Source organism: Diadema antillarum, unplaced genomic scaffold, assembly GCF_040938485.1.
Source record: "Diadema antillarum isolate AM-2024a unplaced genomic scaffold, OU_Dant_1.0 scf00000017, whole genome shotgun sequence".
Taxonomy (NCBI): Eukaryota; Metazoa; Echinodermata; class Echinoidea; order Diadematoida; family Diadematidae; genus Diadema; species Diadema antillarum.
Window position 1 is genome coordinate 2,091,814 of NW_027270906.1, and position 26,713 is coordinate 2,118,526.

General features: G+C 38.5%; 1 protein-coding gene across 1 annotated transcript; it reads left to right on the forward strand.

Annotated features, from left to right (window-relative positions):
* The first annotated feature begins 63 nt into the window (after positions 1–63).
* On the forward strand, positions 64–26,445 carry LOC139725584 (UPF0764 protein C16orf89 homolog). The gene is made up of 8 exons (XM_071636677.1): positions 64–181; positions 14,887–15,030; positions 15,695–15,863; positions 20,197–20,314; positions 23,386–23,560; positions 24,285–24,422; positions 25,096–25,149; positions 26,360–26,445. The coding sequence occupies exons 1-8, from the start codon at positions 64–66 to the stop codon at positions 26,443–26,445; spliced, it is 1,002 nt and encodes a 333-aa protein (XP_071492778.1).
* Positions 26,446–26,713: the final 268 nt, after the last annotated feature.

Genomic DNA, 26,713 nt, shown 5'->3' on the forward strand with positions numbered 1-26,713 from the left:
CTGCGCCGCGGCGGGAGCCGGCTGTTGCGCGACGTTCTCGCCGAGAGCGCGGCTCCGGTAGAAATGGCCGGCTGGCTGATCACACACTTGTTGGATGCTACTGACCGAATCCTCGAATTCTATACGAGATTCACGGGAGAACTTACATTGGATGCATTGTTGGGAGCCAAGATCTGCAAAGGTAGGATTTATTTCTACATTCTTTCTCCTTCTATATTTCGGAAATAAAACTGACTTGCTCTTTCTAACTTTGCTGTTTTATTGGTATTAGCCCTCTTGAACAAGATATGCATCGCCCAACCACTTCTATACCACTGTTTGCTTTTTACATCCAGTTTCTCTCTCGGGTAATCTTTCATGGCGATTTTGTGGTTCAGACTAAGGATTTTCCAACTGAAAAACTTATTATTACACAGTCATATTTATTATGTGATTCAGTATTTCGCCCTGTTGAAGGATGGTTTAATCATGTGTGAAATAACTCGAAAAGAATTATGATACAACGACAAACAAATTTCACCTCGCCTTAAGCGACTGACAAGATTAATCCGAACTTTGATAGTTCCGTAGTCATCATTATGTCCGAGTCTTGATTAGGTTGACTCACTTCCATAATATAGTATCTATTTCGAAGGGTTATTATCGGATTGCCAGATAGGCCCGATTTGTATATTTTACTATTATCAGGGAGGTGTAAGCGATGGCAAATTTTGATGCGTCACTTAAAAGTATCTATATACTCCAACCAGGGAGGTGGGAAGCATCCAACCTCCCTGCTCCAACTCAATACTGTACGTGACCATACAGAATCATCACCGTATCCATTGTCATATAATGCGCCAGAACTTGTACCGCTTGTGTGAATGTGTTTGCGTGTGTGTGTACGTGAACAATGTTTGGAAGCATTGTTGTCATGTTTACCCACCACTGAAATCTAGTTATTAGATAGTTCAGAGGAATGCATAGTAACTATAGTGACCAGGAAATAAGAGAAGAAGAAGAGCAGGAGGAAAGAAATAAAAAGAAGGAGGAAAGAGGAGTTTGAGAGGAAGACAAAGGAGGAAAAGAAAGCAAATTAAAGCAAAAGAAGGGACGTAGGGAAGTGGGCAGCACGCATGCGGAGAAGGGGGCTGATAAGAAGAGGGGAAACTATTGACAGCAAAGTGAATGTTCCCCATTGCTTCTTCTATAAGAATTGAAAATGACAATAAAATATTTAAATATGTAACCGTTTTTCGTCATGTCAATTAGTTCTTATTCACGGATAGCCATCCATGCTCTGACGTATGAAATTATTATACTCCTCTGACCTCGCTCCGTCCTTAGAGGGTTTATTAGCAGACTAAGTTCTCAGAACGTCGCTTTGTTCTCGCCACAAGCACAACAAGGGGAACATGGGATAATTGGGAATAGACGAAACCAATTAAAACTATCGCTGCTGTATCACAGTCGTGTCTGCTGTGATAATGTGCCGGAGTAGACAGCGTATTTAAGAGAAAGTGCATTTGATCTGCATTCTGCTAAAAAACAAAAACAAAAACAAAAAACAAGAAACCCAGATGAAAAAAAAAAACACGGCCTGAAATTTCTAGAACATCTCAACAGTCAGAATAACTGATGAAAAAATGATGCCAATTTACATTTTATAAGGTGATGTATTGATATTGATGGATGGACAATTGGATGACGCATAAAAGAGACGCCTATCACCTTCAACATCTTTAACATACCTATGTTATAACAACAAATATTAAAATGGGTAGTCTAACTTTACCTTTTTTTTTCCGCAGGTAGAGTTTTGAAGTAATTTATCCTACATTGTGACTGCGTTATTTTCGTATTCTGCATTTACAAACAAACCACGACAGAACTGTCATGCCATTTCTATGCTAAGCACTGATTGCAATAATCATTTACCCGTCCTGGTATTTGCAAAATTAAGACGTAGAATCTGAATACAACGTGGTATACCAAGACTATAGACTTGAAATAGAATAAAAGCATTCTGATCGATCGTCATAATGGTGCATTCCACGTATTGCCAATAACAGCCAGTGGTGATTTGAAGAGACGGTGGTCAGCAAAGACCAACAAGGCGATTGTGGTATATTTTAGTTTTATGTTCGCCATCCCCATCTTTGCCGCCTTTGATTATTAACAATAATAAGAACAAACCAATAAAACATTGTTAGTACCAAGGAAATGAGGATAAAATCATAATTGGTTCTGGTTTTTTTTTTCTTGATGACAAACAGGTGGAAAATCGGAACACTTTCCCAAAAATCTTGACCAGATTTTCATTTTTATCAGTACTGATTTCAACGAAACGATACCTTCTGACAGCCAGTAGAGAATAAGTTCATTGCAGCTTTTCAAGTTACTTATAAAGAGCAATATTCCTGTTGTAGCAATATTTTCCACTTTCTTCGCTCTCTATCTCTTTTAATTCTTAGAGCAGCTTTCTAAAGATTGTGAGCATTTGGCATGGAGGGCGAGTCATGTGAAGGAACAAACTGACCGTAACCTGTAATGGCAAACATTGTGAGATGTATGCAATCGTTTTTATGGTCAAAACACAACATTGATCTGACTTATACTCCCGTTCCACAGAGATTCTTTCTCATCGGTCACTCGTCGGAGGCATTTTTTTTTTATTATCTCTTTTTTTTCTTTTTTTTGCTTCCGGCCTCCAACCGAAGTGTATTAGACCACGTCAGTCTGATCTATCCAACTTGCGTTGGTAAACTACTCACATCAGCGTTGGGCATGTCGGGCCTTGATCCGATGAGACAGGATCGTCCGACGAGGATCACTCGCGACATGTCTGACACTGACCTTATAGTCGATCAACACTGGTCGGATTCATCAGAATGCGATCCGATACACCTCGATGGGTGGCCTGAAGCAATTAACAAACTTTGCTTCCGACGAGTGACCAATGAGAACAAATCTCTGTAGAATGGGGGTTTAACTGACTTCGTTTTCTATAAACAGTTTTGACCCGCTCTTGAAGGTCCTCTCAACTTCTACAAGCTTCATATCTATCACAGATGACATTTTGACATCACGAAATGGATTACTGAAACTATTAGTCATTGTCATGACTTGTGATATAATTTAATATGAATTTATTTCCATCATACATCTGTACAAAGTACATGACATCACGAAACATGAAATGGAATAAAAGGAGTTGGAACCAAGATGCTTACACAAAGCAATTACTTCTAATTGCCGCATTGTAACACTAATTGTGGGGGCGCTGTGGCATAGTGGATAAGACTTCCGACTCCCGAACGGAGGACCGTGAGTTCGAATCCCGCCCAGTGCTTACATCCTTTGACAAGATGTTTTTACCCACAATGTCCCTCTCGACCCAGGTGTATAAATGGGTACCTGGCGACGCTATAGGGTAATAATAATAGCAGGGCCCTCTGGTAGAGCAGTGGCAACACTGAAGAGGCTACCCTGGGTAAATAAGACCTTATTATTATTATCCAGTTTAATCTATTTCTTAAGCTGTAGTTGACAATGGTTGAGCTGTCATCACTTGTGTCCAACAAAAATTCAGGAGGCGAGGGATTTGGTTGAAAACAACAGAGGAGGCCACTTAAAGTTCACGAAAGTTGCACTTGAAGATGTCCTATGAACTTGAAGATGTCCTATCAAGTATTTTCTTTTTTCTGAAACGAATGAGAACTCCAAGAATAATTCAATTTATCACCGCCGCTGCGCTTAATACACATTTGTAAATTTAGGGTGGCATTCGCCACACATGCTTTGACACCAAATTCATTCTTTCCTTGCGGAGTATACTCAAGGAGTTATATTATGAGCGATAAAACCACTACCACTACAGGGGTTCTGAAAGACATAAATCACCCTTCTGCCATTCTCGGTAAAAACTTCTGGTAAGCAAAACTGAAGAATACATATAGGTATATAAAAGAGAATGCCAACAAATTATCATTATAATAAAACTTTTATACAATGTCAAAAGAGCACATGTTTTAGCTCTTCCAGAAGGCCTGAAGAACAATGTAGGCCTGGATATCAATTTGCAGCATGTCGATGGATATCATACGCACACACACACACACACACACAACCACATGTTGGTATATGTATATATATATATATATATATATATATATATATATATATATATATCATACGCATATGATTTGTGAAGTATATACGCATATATTCGTGCATACATTCGTACAAATACTTACATCAGCTCTAGACACTAACTTTTTTCCTCTGGGCCATTAAAATCTTGAAATTCTTAATTTTGGTGGACCCGAAATGGAAAGAAACATTCAATTCAATTCAGTTCAATTCAATTCAATTTCTATTTTCCAGACATGGGGTGGAAAACCCTTGTCAGCCAGAGGCTGTTTTTCAGAGGGGTCCACACAGGTTTAAAATACTAGCATTATACATACAATATTACAGACATGTAACACTGTATAACATATTATGCAAAGAACAAAACAAAATAAAATAAACACAATGGAAAACTTGTCTTTAGACACAAAAGAAAAAAAAAACAATTCATTTTGAATTTCAGTTGCCCCATCGGGCTACCAAAAGATAATCTTTTTGAAAATTTTGTGGCCCGACATCAATTTTTAGCGGCCCCTTTACATTGCTATTGTCCAGACCAGCATTCACTATATCGTTTGTCTGTACTCAAAAACAACAAACTCGGAGAAGGGAAAGCATATATGAAAGAGATTTTGAAAATACATCACTTGAATTTTGAAAATACATCACTTGAATTTTGAAAATACATCACTTGAGAACAAACAGTGCGATATTGCTATACTTTTGAAGAACGGTTTCACACGTTCTCCATTAATCCACGTAATGCTTGAGGATTTCATCTTTATAAGTTTTCAACAATATTGCGCAAGATTAAATGCCGGCCCGAAAGCGGGGAAAAAATGCTTTCAGCTTGCCCAGCTTGTGTCCGTCGTTTATTCATTGCATATTTCCTTTTTAATCTTTACCTTGAAATTTTGTCACACATCTTTTTTTTTTCCTTTTTTCTTTTTGTGAAAAAGTGAGTTCTCACGAGAGTAAGTTTGATAGTCATACTGATAACAACGACCGGATGATAATATTAATGAAACCGTTATACAGAATGATATACACGTGTAGTACATAATATAAACGGCGAAGATAATACAAAATGACAGCTTCTATACAACCATTTGAACTGCACTAGTAAGCCCTAGTGCTGCATTAATACATTTAAGCAATGTAAAGTACACCAAAGTTGTACACCTTTATTCCAGGGCATGATTATCCTAACCCCTCATAACACTGCTTTTTCTCATACTCTCCACTGCTCTAGTTACTATCAACGAATGTTGTCCACATATGAAATAGATACAATGATATCTAATAGTACTTTAAGTTAAGAAATTAATAATTCATATCAGTCATGCCAAGAATGTAGTGTATTTTGATTATAGAATCAAGATAATCAACGACCCGATTGGGACGTAATCTGGCTATTTGATCACCTTGATTTTCACTTGACTCCAGTTCAAGTCTGCGAAGTTTGGGAAACCGAATCACTGCCTACCCTAAGGAAATGTTGTAGAATGAATTACGGAATATATTGCAGAAGACATGAAACATGCTCGTTACGTCTGAAATAGAGGTTGCCACTGAATCCAAATACTACATTGGCAATATCAGACAAGACGCAACTTTCACAAACGTATACTGCTGATTTAGTTTTTCAACGCGTAAAAGGTTACTTGACAAATTTGGCGATATTTACAGCAGCGTATGCAAGCCCGTGTGACACGAGTAGTTAAAAGAAGTTGAATCAGACAAAATAATGAGTGCTATTCGGCTTGCTCTTGAACGGCATGGATCCTTGAGGATGATTTGCAGTGCTGCATTGGTGCGATAAGTTTGATCAGTGCCTTCCTGTAAGTGCTGTCGCTGAGGCAGTACACCAGGGGGTCGATAAAAGAAGCGCTTAGCCACAGCACTAAAGACAAGTCGATCAGCGCAAGGGAAATGGCCGTGCTCAATTCCACCACTGACTGTACGATCATTCGCAGGCAAAGTGGCAACCAAGTGACGCAAAAGACTCCAACCAGAGAGAGAATGGTACGAACCGCCTTAACCCGAGGACTACTTGATCTAGGGCTTGGGTCCAACTGGTTTGCGCGAACGGCATTGACCTGTCCAAGTTCTCGCCTGGACTGATGCAAGGCTATTCGGAGTATCCGGAGATTCAGAACAATGAGGACCACACCAAGGATGATAGCCGTCATTCCAGTCGCGACGTATATCCGTTTGTCAAATATCTCAATGTACCGCCACACGGAGCAGATCGGTTTCTCGGATTGTGTGATTCGTCCGTTGCTGACCATGATCACTACCATAGTCACGAACCCGGCTGCCCACATTAAGACAATCACCAGAACTTGCCGAGAGGGTGTTACCATGGATACATAGTACAGAGGGAGCGTTACGGCAAGATGGCGATCCACGGTAATCACCACGAGATGAAAGAAGGAGGCTGTCATGAACAAATAACACCATGTCATTAGGTACACTGACTGCACTGAGGAGCACGTCAGGTTGTTTATGACTGTGGAGAAGTAAAGCGTACAAGGCATGGCAATTAGTCCCGTCAGGAGGTCAGAAACTGAAAGACTGTTGAGGAAATAGTAGTTTGGTTTCCGTAGCTCCGGATCCGTCCTCACTGCCATGAGGATGAGAGCATTGCCAGCAACCGTCAGGAAGATCATCGGGACACTAAGTCCCAACATCACAAACTGGTGGATGGCGTAATACGATGTGTAAGGAGGCTCATCGTACCTACTGGACTCATTCCAATGGTCCATCGTGGCAGCCCTGGTGTTCGCTTGTAGCAACAGTTACTGGTCCTCTGCTATGTACGATATATTCCACACGAAAAGAGCAAACTGGTATTCAGTCCCCGATGCGTCTCATAGAGTAGTCTATAATCCTGATAACGATGTAATCAAAGCAATTTAGAAACTTCCAAAGGTTACCAGACATGAATAGAAAATGGTATACATTCTGAAAGCACAAAAATAATGAGGAATGATTTCCTAATGTGCTTGACGCATAATGTGTGTCAGCTTTATAGTGACGATGACCCGATTCAGATTATGATTGTCGAGCAGAAGTCTGCATCAACATCGCACCGATATGAAACACGAACCTCGGTGCCATTTACAGTCAGTCTCTCTCTTTATACTCTTTTTGTGATGATGACGATCCATTATCGGCCACACTCCGTCATCCTTCAGTGTTTGATATATCTGCTTGACGGTGAACACGATTTGATATTAACCAACTCGCGGGAGGGAGGGGAAAAAGCAGGCGAGGATGAATGGTCTTACCTTTCAGTGATGCTATTAGCGGGAAAGGAAAGTGGTGTGATAATATTATATTTGAGTATGCTGTTATATCTATGGTAAATGTTCTGATAGTGACACATTTCGTAAGTGGAGGAAAGCTGATTGATTTGCTCATAGAACTTTCATAATAAAAGGAGAAAATAACGTAACGATGTCGCGGAGAATTAAAAAAAATCCTTTGATAAGATATTCACTCTTAAAAAAATGAAAGCATAAAGTGGTGAGATGGGACGGGATTGGAAACACTGGGTGATACATTCGACAGCTTAGAGTTGCCTGGTGATAACTAGTGTTCATAAATTCAATTATTTTTCGTGTAGTCTGCATTTCAAGGTGTATGTGGAGTTTTTTTTTTTCCAGAGTACAGAGTGTGAATCGGCTCAAAATCTGAATCCTTGTTGATCATTTCTGTGTTTTTATACACAGAGCACAACGGTATAGATATACATTGTCTTCGTATGTATATATATTTCTACATGTCTGACTTACATGACTTTATAAAAAAATAACGGTTACTCACAAAGACTGGAAAGCTGGTTTACATGATACAAGACAACGTTTCATTTAGTTTCTAAGAAACAATAACTCAACAAACTTTGTGTTCAAACTGAAGTTGATTCTAGATATACATCCTTCAGATTGATACACAACATTGCGAATGTAAACATATACAATATTTCTCTTTATTCTTTAATGATGGAAATGGATAACTAAACCGCCAGATATTTTGATGGAGGTATCATTCATGGAACAATGAACGTGCTGAACAAACATGTTGACAGAATGCCATCCCACGTGTAACTGACACGACGCCCGAAGTGAGCTATTCTCTTTCCCCCGGAGGCCCCGGGGGACACCACGAACCTAATATTCCACCACCAGCAGGTCGATACTTACTTGATTTGCCTTTCACCTTTAAGCTCTCCCTCATCGTACTCCTGCCTCGGTTCTTCGTATCTCGGTTTTAAGTTACTCGATACCTCCCTTTTCCAGCTCGTTCTGTTTCTGCTTTCCCGCCTATTTTCCTCAGTCATTCCTATTTCACTCCCCACCCCGTGTTTTTTTTTTTCCTGCTTTCCTTCTCTATACATCTTCGTTTCTACGTTATTTAACTGTAGAGTGCAGAATGTCTGGGGCAGTAAATTACCAAATATCTGTCTTTATTACGAAATTTAATGACACACATTACTCAATCACTATGTATTTTCTTTTTGATGTGTGTATACATGAATTATTTCCCATTACAATACCTCTGTCTCTTACAAGCTTGTACATTGAATGACGTAATTGCCACGGCAATCTGACGCTGTTCCATGTATATTGCACTTCAACGCATCCCAGTCGTATTCTTTTGTTTTACTGGTACTCTCTATACAATGATAATTGTCTACTAAACTGACAGTAATCATACATTAATCTATTTGAAAAAAAAAGTATTACATTGCATTCATAGACAGACACAGACACAGACACAGATCGACGTTCTGATTTTGCACAGGCGATAACTCTTGTCTTCATAGTAAAAATCTTTGTATCTTTATGTATATATATGTATGTATATATATATTATATATGTAATTATATATATATATAGATATATAATTATATATATAAATCATATATGTATATGATAAATTATGTATATATATTATATATGTAATTATATATTGGAGCCAATACGTGAATATGTTTATAGACTATATATATATATATATATATAAAAGGTGGGCTTGTGTGTCTGTGATGTGTGTACATCTCTTAAGTGTAGGTTGTAAGTATCTCTGAGGTCTGTTTCTGTGATGTATGATAATGTCTATAGGCCTATGATAAGTTTCTTTGATGAGTATACAATACCATGTGTGATAATATATGTGCTTGTATAATGATGTGCGTTTTTGTGAAATGGGTGTACAATGTGTGTTTCTGTGATGTGTGTGTTTATGTCGTGTCTATTTCTGATGTCTTTATGGTCTGTCGTAAGTGGAGGAAAGCTGATTGATTTACTTATAGAACTTTCATAATAAGAGGAGAAAATAACGTAATGATGTCGCGGAGAATTAAAAAAAAAAATCCTTTGAAAAGATATTCACTCTTAAAAACAATGAAAGCAAGTGGTGAGATGGGACGAGATGGGAAACACTGGGTGATACATTCGACAGTTAAGAGTTGCCTGGTGATAACTAGTGTGTGATTATGTGTTTCTGTGACGTATGTATTATTGATAACGCTTGTTTCTGTGATGTATATGCATTTCTGTGATTTTTTTTTTTGGTGCTTTTTAAATGCGTGATGTGCTTTTTATATACATAGGTGTACACGTATGTGTACGTGATAGTTTCTTTCATGTGTATTTTTGAACCCATGTGATGCGTGCTTACGTGGTGTTTGTGTGTGTGTGCGTGTGTGTGCGTGTGTGTGTGTGTGTGCGTTCTTTTTTATGTGTATGTCTGACCTAATTTCATTTTCCTAAAATACTCTTAATTTTTTTCCTGTTTTATCAACTTGTTTACCAAGTGGTTTTCTTGGCAGAGTGAAAAAAAAAAAATTGTCCTGAATTTCCCCATCCTGTTCTGTGAATCCGCATGTTTTTGCGGTATGCATTTAGCGGCATGAAACAGGGGGAAAATCGATCGTTATCTGATGAAATTTCACGCCTCTTGGTTATGGTATACGGCCTAGCCGTTTTGACTGTTGACTCTTGTACTGCAGGTTACGAAGACTTGGCTTTTCTTTTATGGAAATAGCTTGAAATAAATTCATAAAAGGAGCATGCTTGGTTTGTCTAGCATTCTGTATCTATAATCTTTTTCTGTTTCTTGTCTCGTCTGCTGTCACTTTTAGTTATTTCTTTCGTTTCCATGAATATTCCCCTTTCAAGAGACACAAGGTGGCTCTATTTTCAGATCTCTGGTTTGACGCAAAATAAACTTCTCGCATATTATAGAGACACCCAATTTATTGTGTTGCTCGATCGAACTTGCAGCCATTTGATTAGTATCATATTGTAGGTCGTTTCACAGCTTCGATTACCACTTTCAAATGACAGTTCTACTTGAACTGACATTCGATTTTTACGAAGGAATAAGATATGATTTGTCTGATTGTGATTAAGCCTTTTATACTTTCCCATTTTGCAAGGATGGCAATTTCACTTCAACTTGAACGGACGTTGAATGTCTTCGGATGCTATTTGCAGGCCGGCTACTATAATTTCATCAAACTTCAGACGATGAGCATATAGTAAACGAGAATTAAATTAATGTATTGGAGTTGAGATTACTATATTCATCTATAATTGTTTGCTTGTATGAAATATCGGCATCCCCCATTCATGTAAGGACGTAAAATTTTGAAGATTTAAACCGGGTAAAACCTTGCGTTTATTCAGTTTAAAACGCCACTTTTTTAACGGATATGCAGACCCGATGTCGATTTGCTGGCCATCAAAGTTTTAGGGCTAATTTGTGGACCCGCTGCTATTTGTGTGTGCAGGTGACATATTATCTTGTCTTTCAAAGCTGTTCGTGCTTCTGTTTGTACACCAGAGAGACATCTTTTCAATGACGTTAGCTGTTCTTACTGCACGCCAAATATTTGCAGACACCTTCCTGTATCGTGACCGGATGGTGGGAAAGGAGAGAGAGAGGTGGGGGGGGGGGGGGGGTGGGGAGAGGTGGGGGAGGGAGAAATGGGGATGGGGATTCAGGCAAGGAGGAGCAAATCTATAAATTTCAAGAGATGTTAAGGAGCTGCAGCGGCCGCGTGGATGTTTGCCATTTATATACCTTTACATTTATAGAAAACCTATTTTCCCCCTTTCGTCGTTTTCTGTCTCCATCCCACTCTTTTTTCTCTCTCATACACACACACACACACACACACACACACACTCAAACTCTCTTTTTCTCTCTCTGTGCGTGTAGAAAATCTGTAATTCCTCGCCTAAACACATCGCTCAAGCATGAATATATTATATAGTATATATATATATATATATATATATATATATATATATCATATCATATCATATCATCAAAAATAAAACGGAAACCAAGTTCATGCTGTAATCACCAACAGTTTATTTCGGCACACAAATTTTCGAGCGATTTGCTCTTTCTCAAGAGTTCTTGATTCTGAGAGAACAACAGCAGTTTTAATCTTGATGATATTATTACACCAACACGTGGACAACTCACTCAATGTAGATATATATATGTATATATATGTATACATATACATATATATATGTATGTATATATACAATATACACACGCCTATGAAAGCTAGAGGGGAAAGTATGTGTGTGTGTGCGTGAGAGAGAAAAAAAATGTAAATTCACACAAAAAATGTATCATGAATGCAGAGTGCTCACACACATTCAATGCTTTGTCAGGGAAAGTTTCGCTCTTATACGGTAATGACCAAGAAATGTCAATATTATTGGCCGATTTCCGTTCTTAAGTGATATTAATTATGATTTCTTAATGTAACGTCAAAAAAAATCTGAAAGAGTCAAGCAGAACGTCAAAATAATTCATATTGTAAGCCAACAATTTAATTCAGTTTAACAATAAAGGGGTCAAATGGGAAGAAAAAGATAATCATACTTAACGTCTTTTATACATGTATATAGTTAAAGTGCGCTGTTGTATGATTTTCCTTTATACCCTTCCACGAGTCTAACTTAGCCTCTTATTCGGCCTTCTGGCTACCATGTTTAGTACCGAATAAACCTATAATGATAACAATCATCATCAGCAGCATCAAAGTAAAAACATACGATGTCGTTACATATTTTATACGTTGCAGTTGCTTTTACCACAGCCTAGAGTGAAGCCATTACAGGCGACTTGCATTGGTTTTCTTCATAAGAGAATAATATGGACCCGAATTGGAAAAGTCGACGTGTTTGCACCTAAATAAACACTTCACAATACGATGATGCTAATCCTCGGTGACAAAAACCATAATACCGACATCAGCTCGCCTTGACTTCGCTCCATAAATATTGACTCCAGCGACGAAGATAATATGACAGCGATCACACAGAACTAAGAAATAGATAATAAAGTAGTATAATCACCTCCGTGGGGAGGTTTATCATAGCGTCATAGAATGGAAGAAAGAGAAAGAGGGAGAGAGGAGAGAGAGCCTGAAGAAATGTTAGGAAGGCGTCGGTGTATTGCGTCTTCAAATACACAATATCACCAATGGGAGGCCGAGCACTAATTTGTTAAAAGCGTATTAGCATGAAAGCTCTTTCTCCAACGGCGATCCCACTAATGATGTCGTGTACAGTACATCGTCGAGATACTTTTGAGTCTTTCAAGACGAAGACAGGGTCTCAAGTGACAGCTACAAAAGTTCTCTCACCAGAGACATTGGCATTTCTCTTTCTCTCTCTCTCCCTACCCCTCTTTTCTCTCTCTCTCTCTCTCTTCCGCTATCTCTTTCTTTTCAACGCCCACTCAACAATGTAGCCCTGATATCTATTACTAGCTCACTTATATTTGATCTAACCTCTTTACGAATGATACGCGCGCAGCGCGACAAACCTTTCAAAATCCATTTCCATTAAAATTGTATGAGTTTTTAACCCTCCATGATGGCTAGCGTGGATATGATGTCCTCCCATAATCATCTGCCAGGTTTTATTGTTTCCAATAAATCATAATCATGCTAATATGTATTCTGACAGCCTGTTGTCCCAGATGATAATGTTCATACTCACTTAATTTCCCGAGACATTGCAATCATAATACCCACAGCGAGGCAAACGGGCCAGGGGGCACATTCGTCACAATAATACAGGACAGAGAGAGAGAGAGAGAGAGAGAGAGAGAGAGAGAGAGGTTAACATACAGATAATGCTGTGTGGGACACTATAGTTGATAATTTTTATCTACGGCTATCTACAGAAGATGTGAAACTCTTACCAGGCAGGTTTGAATGACGGTTACCATGACGCAGAAGGATCATCTTCAAGGCCGTCTGAACAAAAATCATTGACTTCTCTTGCATTCTGTCAATATAGCCTTTTAAGTATTTTCCATTTCAACATTATTCGGTAAATTTCATGCATCCATGACGAGAACGCCTCGTCTAAATTGAACTCACCGTTTTGAATGTTTACACAAGAAAAGCTGTTATCTTAATCCTATACTGCCATACCCAGCATTAAACAGTTAGCTCTGTCATGACAGAGACCCCCCCCCCTCCTTCTTTGTTTTTATCTCAGTCTGGCAAGTGTAAAATGACTGCATGCATGGGTGGACGCACACATCAGTGTGCTTTGCCGCACATTGCTGTTGCTATGTTGTCATGAGTATTCTCTCTGCCATTTCTACAATCATGCAGGGGAGGTGGGAAGAGACTTCCCCACCTCCCAGAATATGATATCTTTATACAGTTCAGGTTTTAGACCTTGCAATCCCCTAAAACAGTGTTGAATCAATCCCTAGACTAGAGTGGTAAAGAACTGTGAAGTATTCTTGCAGAGAAAAAAAAATCCTGCACAAATAAAGATTGCACTTTCTTGAATAGAATACGTAATAAAAAAAAATCGTGCAGCTTGTGTTTGGTAGAAAATTAACACAATATTACGATGCCCACATCACAATCATGCAACAAGAAGTAATTTGGTCGTCAGCAATGCATTTCCACTGCCGCAAATAAGTGTCTTTGATGTAGACTACACACCTACAAACTGGTGCTGAAATAATCCTCAAACCCGAGTTGGAGGAGGAGTTGCACGTCTAAAATCTTTCCCAACTCGGGTTTGGGGATTATTTCGACACCGTTTTCTAGATAATGGTAGTCTGAATCCCAGACCCTTTGCCAATTAGATCAATTTTGCCACTCGTGTATGGATCCAAAGGAGTGCTTTCTTCTGTTATAGGTCAATGTTTGTACAAGGGATTAACTGTGCAGATAAGAAGCTTGGCTGGTGTGACAAAACGGTGTCGAAAACCCTAGCAAAGCATTGTTTCACTCGGGTTGCCTTAGACGGACTGTATTCCTAGTTTAAAAACTAAAGTTATCAATTGTGCGATTATACGGTATTCTTACATAGGTATTTGAAACGTGTATTTTAAACATGATTTTATGCTTTGTACATTTATGCTTTTGTTGAAATTAAAAACAAATGAATGAAATACAGGAGACATCCTTAAGTACGTTGTACCATAATTAGGCTTTTATTTCGCGATTCACAGCATAAGTACTGTAGAATGATGATATACTGTATACAGTCAATTAAGTCAAATTCAATTCAATTCTGTTGAAGCCAATTCAATTCTATTTTATTTCCATCAAATAAAAGTAATACATAACACAAAGTATATTGGTAATCTCATATTGTTGAACAATGGAAAAAAAGTAAAGGTGTGTAGCCTTCTGCAATGTACGTTTTAACTAATATTACATTCAACGTAACCGATTGTAGACGATCTTGTTTCCCCTCCAGATCAACTCACGGTGGCGCTGCAGTACACAGGAGGAGAAATGAGGGGATTATCTCCTGCCATCCTGGCACTTATTCGAAAAGCCGATGACGTCATCCGGACCTCTCTTCCACACCTCAGCGAAAAGCATCCCCAAGATAGCATCAGTGTGTATTTATGTTGTCACTGATCTCACAAAGAAAAAAAAAAGAAAGAAAAAACACACTTTACATTTTACCTAAAGGGCTGTTTTAAAGGAATTGTGTTTGCACGCATAGCCCATCCAGAAGTCAGCTGCATCATTTGCTATGCCTTTTCGTCACCCCCCCCCCCCTTTGACCTTATTCTTTTTTTGCTAGTTTGAGTTTATAACATTGTCTTATTTAGGTTTTTAGCTAACCATGTAGATGGAGGGGAAGGGGTCTGATCTGGTACCATACTTAATTTTCTAGCTAAGATCAAGATGATGCTAATAATTATGATGGATCATAGGTCTCGAGTAAAACCCTGTGAAATGTCAGTTTATAACTTGTGTTCCTCATTTTTCTCTAAGTGTCACAGACACACATTTTAACTTTTAAGAAAACCAGGAATAAACTCTCTCAATCAAACATTAACACTTTACATTAAAAAAATGATTTTATTATTTGGTTTCTGGTTGTCCTTTGTACAAGTTTGCGTTGTCTTTGATGCTCTGCAATTCATACACCAGCAGTCTTCTGCATAAGTAATATAAATACATGCCAATTAGGAGAAGTTAGATTGAAAATAGGTCCATCTGCAAGAATTGCTTTGATATCAGTGATCGTATAACCTTTCTCCTCGACTCAGGGATCGTTGGTGTCCTCGACATAGCCTTCAACTGGGACGAGCTCCCCAAGACGCTGGCCGTCCCGCCGTCGTTGGGAGCCGGCAACGCAGAGGACGTCGAGTGTCGAGAGCCGTATTGGAACGAGACAGTCTCTGACGAGTGTATTGCCAATTTGCTACCAAACCCGCAGTACGTTGTTTGTATTATTATAGTGATATCTTGTTATTCAGTGGTTGAGTCGTTGTTGTTACGTCATCTGTCTTTAGTGAATATTAGGAAACAACAACAACAACAACTACACCACGAATCCTTAAACCAATAATCATTCAACATTATATTCAATTTCAATAATAATGGCAGACCCCTCTGATGGTAGAGCAGTGGCAACACTGAAGAGGCTGCCCTGAAGACCCTATTAACTTATCTATTATCATAAGAGTAATTTCAATTTATATTTGTATTTATCAATAAAAAAAATGCATGAAATAGGACAAAATATATGAAATATAAACCAATATGATAAAGTGCAATGCATCGTCATCTTTACCCATGTAAACCCAGAGGCTCTACGTCACTTGTTTTAAACTGTACACACATGAAGCCATACCTACTGTACAACATAGGGATATAGTGTGTTGAAATAGACAAGCACGTGATAAAAATGACAAAACCAATGCGTGGCTTGTTCGCTCGAATATGAATATTTGACGAAGTGACATAAAAATACATGTATGACCTTACAGTATTTGTTACTGATTTCCCGCAGATATTATATGTTAAACAGATCGGAGATAATTGCACATGTCAATTCGCTGTGCACTGATGCCAAATCACGCTTTCGTTATTGCGATGTGAGCTAGAGATAGAACGTGGCATTTACAATTCCAGACTCAAAATACGGGTCTTGACTGTTTACGTAGCGATAAGAATAATATCATTGTCCAAATCACACAATAAACATGAATGATATTGCCTTCGTTCTTTCCCTCCGTTTGCAAGGTCTCTGTTATCACTGGCTACGATCGCGCAAACCCCATCTTACAGACTTGAGCCCAATCAACTATCTATTCTAAAGGTTTCTAAACGTTTTTTCGGCAATTAATCGAAACAAGAATCAACATTGAATTTGAATGGGAAAGAAAGATGTGTGTGCGTGTGTGTGTTCGTGCTTTGTGTTTGTGTGTTGTTTGTGTTGTGTATTTTTTGGGGGGATGTGGGTGGGGGGGGGGGGATGATGGTAAATTATTGAACCACCTGAAGCACGCATATACGTTGAAACGCCGTATCCATGATGATAATGAACCGGTGTCATCGGAGCAAATTACCTTATTGCTCCATCGGAAGGAGCGTCCTTGCCTCTAAAGTTGCGGGCAACATTTCCAATATCCGGAAAGTTGAGATCGTTGCGGTGGGGAGCGGATGGTACAGCTAATGAAAGTCATGCGAGCTCGTACAATCGACGGCACTCTAATACCGAACCAGCTCGGGCAGCTAGAATGTCATGGACGCTGAAAAAAGAAGAAGCGAAAAACAAATGTTATTAACACACTGCCTTGTCTCGTCATATCACATGTAATGGACCGTGAAACAATACAATAGAAATGTACCCCTTAAAAGCTATGCCATAACCCCGCAGAGCATTTTTTTTCTTTAGTCATTTGATATAATATGCCGCGCTACTTTCGCAAAACGAACGCCGACGCCACTCAGTGCCGTGCTTCGATCAAACAATAGATCTTTCTGTCCGCTGCTCTTCGTAGCTGAACGCCTCAGAAAAAAAATCACGTGTTACTTTTGTTGTTCCTTGTGTAAATCTTTATCAGGTTTGATGTGTACTAAAACAAAAAGGCTCCCAAAATAATGCATTTGCTGTATCCCTGCGGCAAGCATGTATTTCAGTTTGATGGGTAGGCCTACTGGAAAGATCATGCATTTGCTATGCCTCTTTAGCCGTTCAGTAGTATTGTCAATGCTGGATTTGTGCCATTGACTTATTCCTTCAAATTTGAATATTATTATGTTACCACTGGTTACTAGTATGCGAACAAAAACAATTACAAACACTACAGTACTTGTCGAAAGTTTTAATGAACACTGACATATCAAGTATGACCGACGTCCATGCAATAATTATAATCATGAGCACACACTGAAAAAGTAATGCTTTTCTCTGATATGCAGCTAGAGTAGGCGCTAGTGTGATTTCTGTTCTCTTGAAATCTTCTGTTTCTTTTTTCCCTTTAAATTCGCTACCAAATGTCAAGCTCGTCAGCTTTGCTGTATAAAGCTGGAAATCATGAAAATGCATGGATCGTGTCGTGAATTTGTCACACCGAAGCAGAAAGTGAGAGAGACAGGGGGAGGGGATCAAGACACATCAAACAGACAAGTAGAGACAGAAAGAGACGGAATGGAGGCGATGGAAAAGGGATGAAGATATAAAAGGGGTTCTTAATGAAAAGCATGGGGGAGGTTTCATTATTTATCGACGCTGGTCATTTACTTCTCCTTCAGGGTTAACATCTTGTTTTGGTTTAATGACTGCGGTTTCTGGTTGGTATAGGCAAAATCAACCCCCCCCCCCCCCCACCCGTTCCACTAGTTTAAGTGATATGGAGAAGAACCATTATTATACGCTTATATGCAATGCAAGTGTGTTCAGTTTCTAAGATAAACACTTGTCACATCACACCAGAAAAAAATAAGTGTGGTGTTTTTTTTTCATTACTAACCTAATTAAATATCCTGGCCTAATTACAAGTGATGAGACGCATTATCATACACTAATGTGGGCCTACACAACGCGAGTGTGTCCAGTTTGAACGATAAACACACGCACATCACACACACACACACAAATGTTGTTTTCTGACCCATCAATAATAACCCGCTTATTGTCAGGTCTTAACAGTATAAGAGTAATACTTCGAAAACGTATATGTCACATGTGCTTCCCTTGAAGCATTGGGTGAAATGCAAGCCTGTCTGTTGATGTTGGTGTTCTACTTTATGAGCGTGGTCCGTGTCAATTTTCTATAGTCTCCTGTTTAACGATGTTCTCTAAATCCTCGCGGTGCCACGTCTAATAATGTCTTTGTCTATCTTTATTCCTCTCTATTAACATCTGCATCATTCTGTGCCTTCTCCTTTCTCACTCTCTGTCCATCTAGGGAATACTTAGTACCTCTCTATCTACCTGTCTACGCCTCTTCTGCTCTTTTTTTTATTCTTTCTTTTTGTGCACGTAAAATTTCATAGTTTTTCTCTTCGAATTCTTCTGATGGTCGATAATGGTACTGGTTAGTATTAAAAATATAGTTATAGAATAAAATGTGGCTTTTTCTGTTTCTACTTGACACTTTTCTGATAACCTCTCTTGCTATTTTGTGTCACTGTTGGTAACACTGATAAGCTTCAGAGAAAGGAAATCCCCAAATTAAACACAATGGAACCTGATGATAAGCAAACTTACACATCTATACATACATGTGGACACTGCTACGATAGTTCTGCAATATTCTCGAAAAGTAATAAGAAACATAACTTGCTTTGAATAGTGCTTTAGAAAATTTGTAATTAACGTCATAGAAACTACAATAATCTCTGCCTAACATAAGGTTAGAAGCAATCTGGTGGAGGATTAACTCGCGTAACAGACCGCATGAAAGGCATTCAAGGATTGGATATTAATGACCACGTATGTAGCATAGGGTAATGCGGAAAGGGTACATAACGGTATACGACCATGGAACATAATACATGAAGGTTGACATGGATGAGTATTATCGTTACAATTCATGACATTTGGTCGCTAATGTGACAAGGTCACATTCGTAGAGGTCGAATTATATGAGTGAGACTGCAAACTAGAACGAGTGTTTAATTACATATGTTTAAATGCCGAGTTTCACTATCGTTTGCGTGCATGTCTCTATGTCTGTCTGTTTGTCTATCTATCTATCTATCCATCCATCTAGTATCTATCCTTCCATATATCTATCTATCTATCTATCTATCTATTTCTATCTATCTATCTATCTACCTATCTATCCATCCATCCATCTATCTATCTATCTATCTTTCTATATCTGTCATCTATCCATTTATCTCTGTATGTTTGTCTCCGTCCCGTTCATCTCTCCTCCTCTTATGTTTTCTGTCTCTGCCTCTCTCCCCTCTCTCTCGCAAGTTTCTGGATAAATCTCTCTCTTGATCTCATGCTCTCTCATGAAATCTCTCCCTCTGACCCTTCCCTCCCCCGTTCCCTCCCTTTTCTCCCGCTCTTCCCTCTCTCTCTCTTCTTTTGCATCCTTCAGACTCAGCCAAGTCATTGCGAATGCATACTAGTATTCTTGTGTGTGTGTGTGTGTGTGTGTGTGTGTGTGTGTGTGTGTGTGCGTGTGCGTGCACGTGTGTGTGCTTAGATTCTCTTCAACCAAAACATGGTCCGCCTTTGAGGTTTCTTGTTCGGACACCGTGAAAATTGAGCATCTCGAACCCCGTCTTGCCTTACTCGCCGCAGGTCATCCACGTCTAATTCGAGCTGCTCAGTCGAGGATCACTGCATAGAGAGTCTCCTCCGTCGTTGCCATGGCTACACCTTAACGCATCAGCTTCTCTACCTCCTCGTTGGAGCAAAGGTGAGAGTGCGGAATTGAACGGGTAAAAACCGAGTAAAACTGACTGGGTGTGGTGAAACGCCTTGTCATCATTGTATCGCTTGGTGATTGAAATATAGCTATCTGTATGTCTATCCAGTCATCTACCTATCAATCAATCTATCCATCAATTAATCGTCTATCTATCTTTCTATCTTTCCATCTATCTATCGTCTATACATACCTTTCTATATATCTGTCTGTCTATCTATATTCCTATCTATCAATTTTTCTCCATTCCGATACAACAGTTCTCCCTGTAATATGAACTACCTATCTGCCTGATGGTTTTTTGCTTGTTTTCGTGATGCTCTACGTGTTATTAGGGTGTTATACAACTATAGGAAAAACAAAATGTGGGCAAAAGAGAAAGATAAAATATAATGAACATCTGGTTTGATGAAAAGGAAATATGCAAACATTCATTACGTTCAAATACAAATTACGTCATAGCGATGGAGGAAAAAATCATCCTTTTCGAATCAATGCAAGTCACCAATGAGTGTACAGATCATTCGGAGAGTCTTTTCGCAAGAACTGTTTTTTATCCTATTTAATGCACACACACACACACACACACACACACACACACACACACACACACACACACACACGCACACACACACGCACACACACACAAACCTGTATCCGACATACAGGTAACCTCCGTATTATTTTGTACTTGCACAATCATGTCCTATAGGACAAATGAACTTCACTCTTTCATTCATTAGTGTAATACTTAAGTATTCTTTTTTCAGACACTTGTTTTGCAAGAAATGTCAAAATCACATGACCAAATATGTGACTTGTGCCCTCATCAGGATGGTGACTAAAAAGAAAAGTTACTCATTAGTCAAACTTTACCTTTACATCCAATCTAACTTGCTTTTTAATTGTTCTTCTGCCTGTATCACATTTCCAGAGGTATGTATATTTTTGTTCAGTTTAAACTGAAACGTCTCTTTTGTTTTATTGTTCAAGTGAATAGAAAACTTGAGAAATGCCCTTGATGGTTTGAGAAGAAAACTCCATACCTTAGTTTCATTCTGCATCTCGAAACACTCAGAACGTCAACCTTTAACGTGGATGTCTAATGTCTTATAGCGTTAATAGAGTGGTATTATTCTGGAACCTCCAGCTCTAGTGGACAATAATCATGTGTTGCAATAACCTGACTTTCTCACGGAAAAATAAACTACCAAACAAACACCATAGAAAAGGGGGAACATGGTGCTTCGCTGCTCCCCTTATAGTTCCTTTGCGCCTCCAAGATCGCACGAGAAAACACGATAAGAGATTAGCATCCCCTGGGAGGAGGGAGTTTCAATAGGTTACCATGGCGACCGCTGGGTATTTGACGCTTAATTTTCCCTGAAACCGACTCTCCTGACAAAGGCAGTCCTCAAGTAAAGCTGATTAGCGAGGTTTTATCGTTCTCTCTCAGCTTCTATAGAATATTCATTTTGTGTAATAACTGTTATGATGAAGTTGATTTGTTGAAATAAAAATATTGCTATTTCCCAGCATTGTATATTAAGTTATTATACGCAACCTTGAGAGCGTGTACTTTCTGTCTCTTTCCTGTTGATGCGAAATGTTTTTCACCAATTTCGTGACATCATCTAACTTTCCATACCATTTTTAAACTACATCTGCTCATCTGCTATTTGCACACCAGCCACTATGATATCTAAGCATCACGCTCGCGTCTGTCACGACTAAGATTATACCTACTTGAAGTCCATGTGTTCTACTGAAACACAGACGTAGAGTATGATTTCATATAACTCGTCTTTTGCTACAACCGTTGGTACTATCGCTTTCACTCGTAATGTTAACCATGTTTTGATCATCTTAATGTCTATGTATTCGAGGGCTCTCAACTGTCGCTACTTTTGCAAGTTTTGATCTCATTACTGCTTTATATACTTCGATCATAGGTATCACTGACGCAAATCATTAATGCTGCCAATAATTCTGCGACTTTTAGTATTACTGCTGCTGCTGATACTATACTACTGCTACTACTACTACTACTACTACTACCACTATTATTATTATTATTACTACTACTCTTACTACTACTACTACTACTACCACTATCATTATTATTACTACTACTACTACCACTATTATTATTACTACTACTACTCTTACTACTACTAGTACTACTACTACTACTACTATTACTATTACTATTACTACTACTCTTACTACTACTATACTACTACTACTACCACTACTACTACCACAACTACTACTACTCAGTGACTACTACTACTATACTACTACTACTACTACTACTACCTACTACTACTACTACTACTACTATGCTACTACTACTACTACTACTACTACTACTACTACTACTTACTACTACTACCAAGACCACCTTTACCACTTCTACTGCTAGGTATACTACTTCTACTGTTTTTTGGCTTTGAGATTTGAACTTCGATTTTCAAATTCCAAAGTTTGAATTTCCAACAGCCGATAATTGGGAGTTGTGAAACCTGTAAAGACTCAGAGCTTTTCTTTGTCATTGAATTCAAAGCTTTACGAACATACCTCGGGAGTCTGCACTATTTTCTTTGTCACTGAATAAAAAAAAACATCAGGCAAGAAGGAAGTAACTCGAAAATGGCAAAAGTTCGAATTTCAGATTTGTAGTTGAATCGATGCTTTAGGGCAATAGCAATGTTACACTTTTTGATAAAATTGTTAAAGAGTGTATACTGCTCGTAATTTTCACAGCAAAAAAAAAAGAAAGAAAGAATAAAATCGGACAATGTAGACGTAACTCGAAAATGGCAGAAGTTCGAGTTCAACTTTCTCACTGAATTGCAGCTTTTGGGTAATTTGGGTAAAAACTTGAACTCAATGATAGGGCAGCGTCCCGAGATGTCACGGGCTGTACAATCGGTTACTAATCATAATTATAGGCTGCTGGAAATTGAACATTTAAATCTGAAACTCGAACCTCGAAACTAGAAGTTTTGTGATCATGCTTTCTTGCATATACATGTATTTACCCCCTTATTTTCATTCAGGGAGGCTGTCAGGGCCAAATGGAGGCGAAAATTGGCGAATTGTCGCCCTCTACTGATAAAGAGACGACAATAGCTTCTCTTACTACACGACTGTGCTCCGACATATACCAAGAATCCTCTCTAATAGCACGCCGAGGTTTCCCGTCAGACAGAAGAGACATTTTCATCGAACAGGGTAAAAATTGATAAGATATGCACACCACATCCATTCGATGATTAGTTCAAATGATCTGTGACTAATGAGAGAAAATCGAATGATCCAGCCAGTGATGCTTGTTTTTCCGAAGGTTTGGTATTCCGAAACATACACTCCGTATACCTTAAATTTTCGTTATTTCCAAAAATGAAATGTACATGTTTACCGAGAATATCAAATTCTTGTAGAGTTATTCGAATTTTCCGACAAATGAACCTTCGGAACAGTGAACTGTAACCGTGTTTGTGTGTGTGTGGATGTGTGAGCAAGGGTTAATGTAATCTGCTGTGATGTGTAAGGCTAATACCTTCCATTAAAAAAAACAACAAATGAATTCATTCTTGATGCAAAAGAAATGCAAGTATTGATATTCATTCCTTTTACAAGAAAAATAATCAAATAAACAAGAACCTTCATTTTACTTTACGATTACTTGACGATAAATCTACTTGACCCCGCCTATTCATAAGCCTATCAATGATTTAGACCCTGTAGGCCTAATACCTGGAAATGAGGTTAAAACATTAATATCATCAGAACGGTCACATCCTCACAAGGTTTATATGATTTCTTTTTGTTTTGTTTTGTTTGAGAGGGAGCAAAGATTGTAGCAGAAAAAGTGATAGGCCTATCTTTAAAATGCATCAAGAGTTCATTTGGTTCTTGACTGATTAGCTGTCTGGTTGGTTTGGATTTGATACAGGGGTGTTGTGCGGAATGTTGGGCTACTCCGACTTCTTCAACCTAGATTGGCTGGGCGTGGTGCTGAGCTGGGAGAGGGGTGACGGTTGCTTCCCCGCTGATCCTGGCTACATGGCCAGACACAAGATTAACAACCCAGGTAAGATTCAATCACAAGATACGTCTTCTATCAACAAATCAACTGATCAATGTCTATGCCATTGCAGGGTATCACATAATCCATCTGGTATGTAGGCCTATACGTTTTCTAGAAGAAGAGTTTCATAGCAAAACGGGTTATAAGCGCTATTTTTAAGCGCAATCTTTAAGTTCCAGTTTTTAAGCGTCAATTTTCCATCAAGACTTAAAGTAAGTCTATCACCAAAACAAAGATACCTTACAAAGATACCCTTGCAAATACATGTTGCATGAAAAGGAACATTCTTGGAGTTGTGATTGAAAATATCCCCTGTTTCATTATTTTCTTTGTTTTATCACGTTTAATCGCAAATATCTCATATTTATAAGAATACAGTTAACGGATCGTTTTGCGACAAATATCAATCTCTTCATTGTATGATCATTTATGATAATCTGAACAGATAGGGCTTAATCATGTGTGTACATTTACCTTCGCGTTGACAATAACATCATATACTATAGTACGTAGTTTGAATACATGTAAGATATAAAGGTGTTGATATGTCTAATCCATGACTGTTCAGAGATAACCATTTTAGATGGATGGGTGACCGAAAGACATGAGTTTTACAAGGGCCGAGGATGTTTTCATGTCTTTTCATATCATTTCTATTTTATCATCATTTTGTCAGGGGCAAGTACTTCAGGGAATCACCGTCAAAAGAGGAAAGAGTCCATATTACAAGGTAACCTTTGATCTCCAACTATCATCATAGAAACACTATTTCATACTATGAATAAATATACAGCATATGACGTTGTGCTATCATATAGCAACAATAGGGCACAATGGGGATGGGAAGTATGGTTGCTCTCTCTCTCTAAAAAAAAATGATAACCAAATCAAAAGACAAAAATCAACGTAAAGCCTTGCTCACTCAAACTTGACATGGCATGCATGGGGAGGTGTGCTGATGTCATTACTGTACAAGTTTCCCATCGACCGTCAGCTGTTCATAAGTCTTCACCAACAAATGTCATCTCTGCATTAAATTATTGTGTTCTTGTGACAAAACCTAACATTGCAGACTTGTTATGGTATTAAGGGCTGAATTATCACCCTAAAGCATGATATTATTATCTAATCATACTTGAGCGTTCAAATAATGTTCAGTGTGAAATGATACGTAATCTAATAACTATCGGAAATATCATAAGTTTTTTTTTAATTGGATGAGTATAGGGAATGCCAATGTGTGTAAATGATGGAAATAAATAAACTATTGAACTATTTAAAAAAAACGGGAATGAAACCCAAGTATACGTGTGAATAGATTGAATGCAGTAATATCGGAAAAACTCATCGGTGAAGTTCGATGAAAATGGGACGATCCAATGAAAAGTAATGAATATCTAAAGTTCCGGTGCAGCCATTGCTGGATGAGAAGACTACTATAGTTCGTGAGGTCACGTATAGACAGCGATATAAAAAGAAATCAATGAAGAGAATTCCATTTTTTTTTTGGGGGGGGAGAGAGGAGGGGGTGCACTTCGCCTCGGCTTTGTTACTGAGATAATCTCAAGGGTACGCATTATTCCCCCTGCTTTCTGAAAGAGGTGAGTGAAGTGTTTTTCATTATGCAAGAGAAGCGAAAATAAAAGTGAAAATATGTTGATTCCTGTTTTTACTTTTGTTTATCCATAGCACTGTCCACACATGACGTCACAAAGTGTTGCTTAGTCTTCTCACCCAGCGATGGCTTACTAGAACTTTAACAATTCATAACTTTTGAGAGGATTGTTCGATTTTCCTCAAATTTCGCTGATGATCAATGATGATGTGTAACTGTAATTGCTGCATTCCCTTGATTTACATTTATATCAATTGAATTCCATTCTCTTTTAATACTACAAACAAAGTTTATAACATTCCTTCTCCCAAACCCTCATTCGCAGGTTATTGTAGTTCTCATACCATGGGCGTGGCGATTTCGTACTTCGGCGTCTACGTTCACCACCTGCTTCTTCTGGCAAATGTGTAGTTTGGAATCAAAGACGAAAGGATAAAGTGCAAGAAAGGGACTGTACGAGAAGACCAACATGACATTCTTATTATCTCTCAGTGTTTACAAAGATGCACAACCTTTATTCTTATCCTAACAAGAGACAGCAGTATAGAGACACAAGATGAAAAGATGAAGTGCATGAAATAGGAGAGATGACCAACAGAACATAGTTTTCATGCACCTTTCAGTTGTTCACAAAGATGCACAAAATGTTATTCTTATTCAAAGAAGAGACACCAGCGCA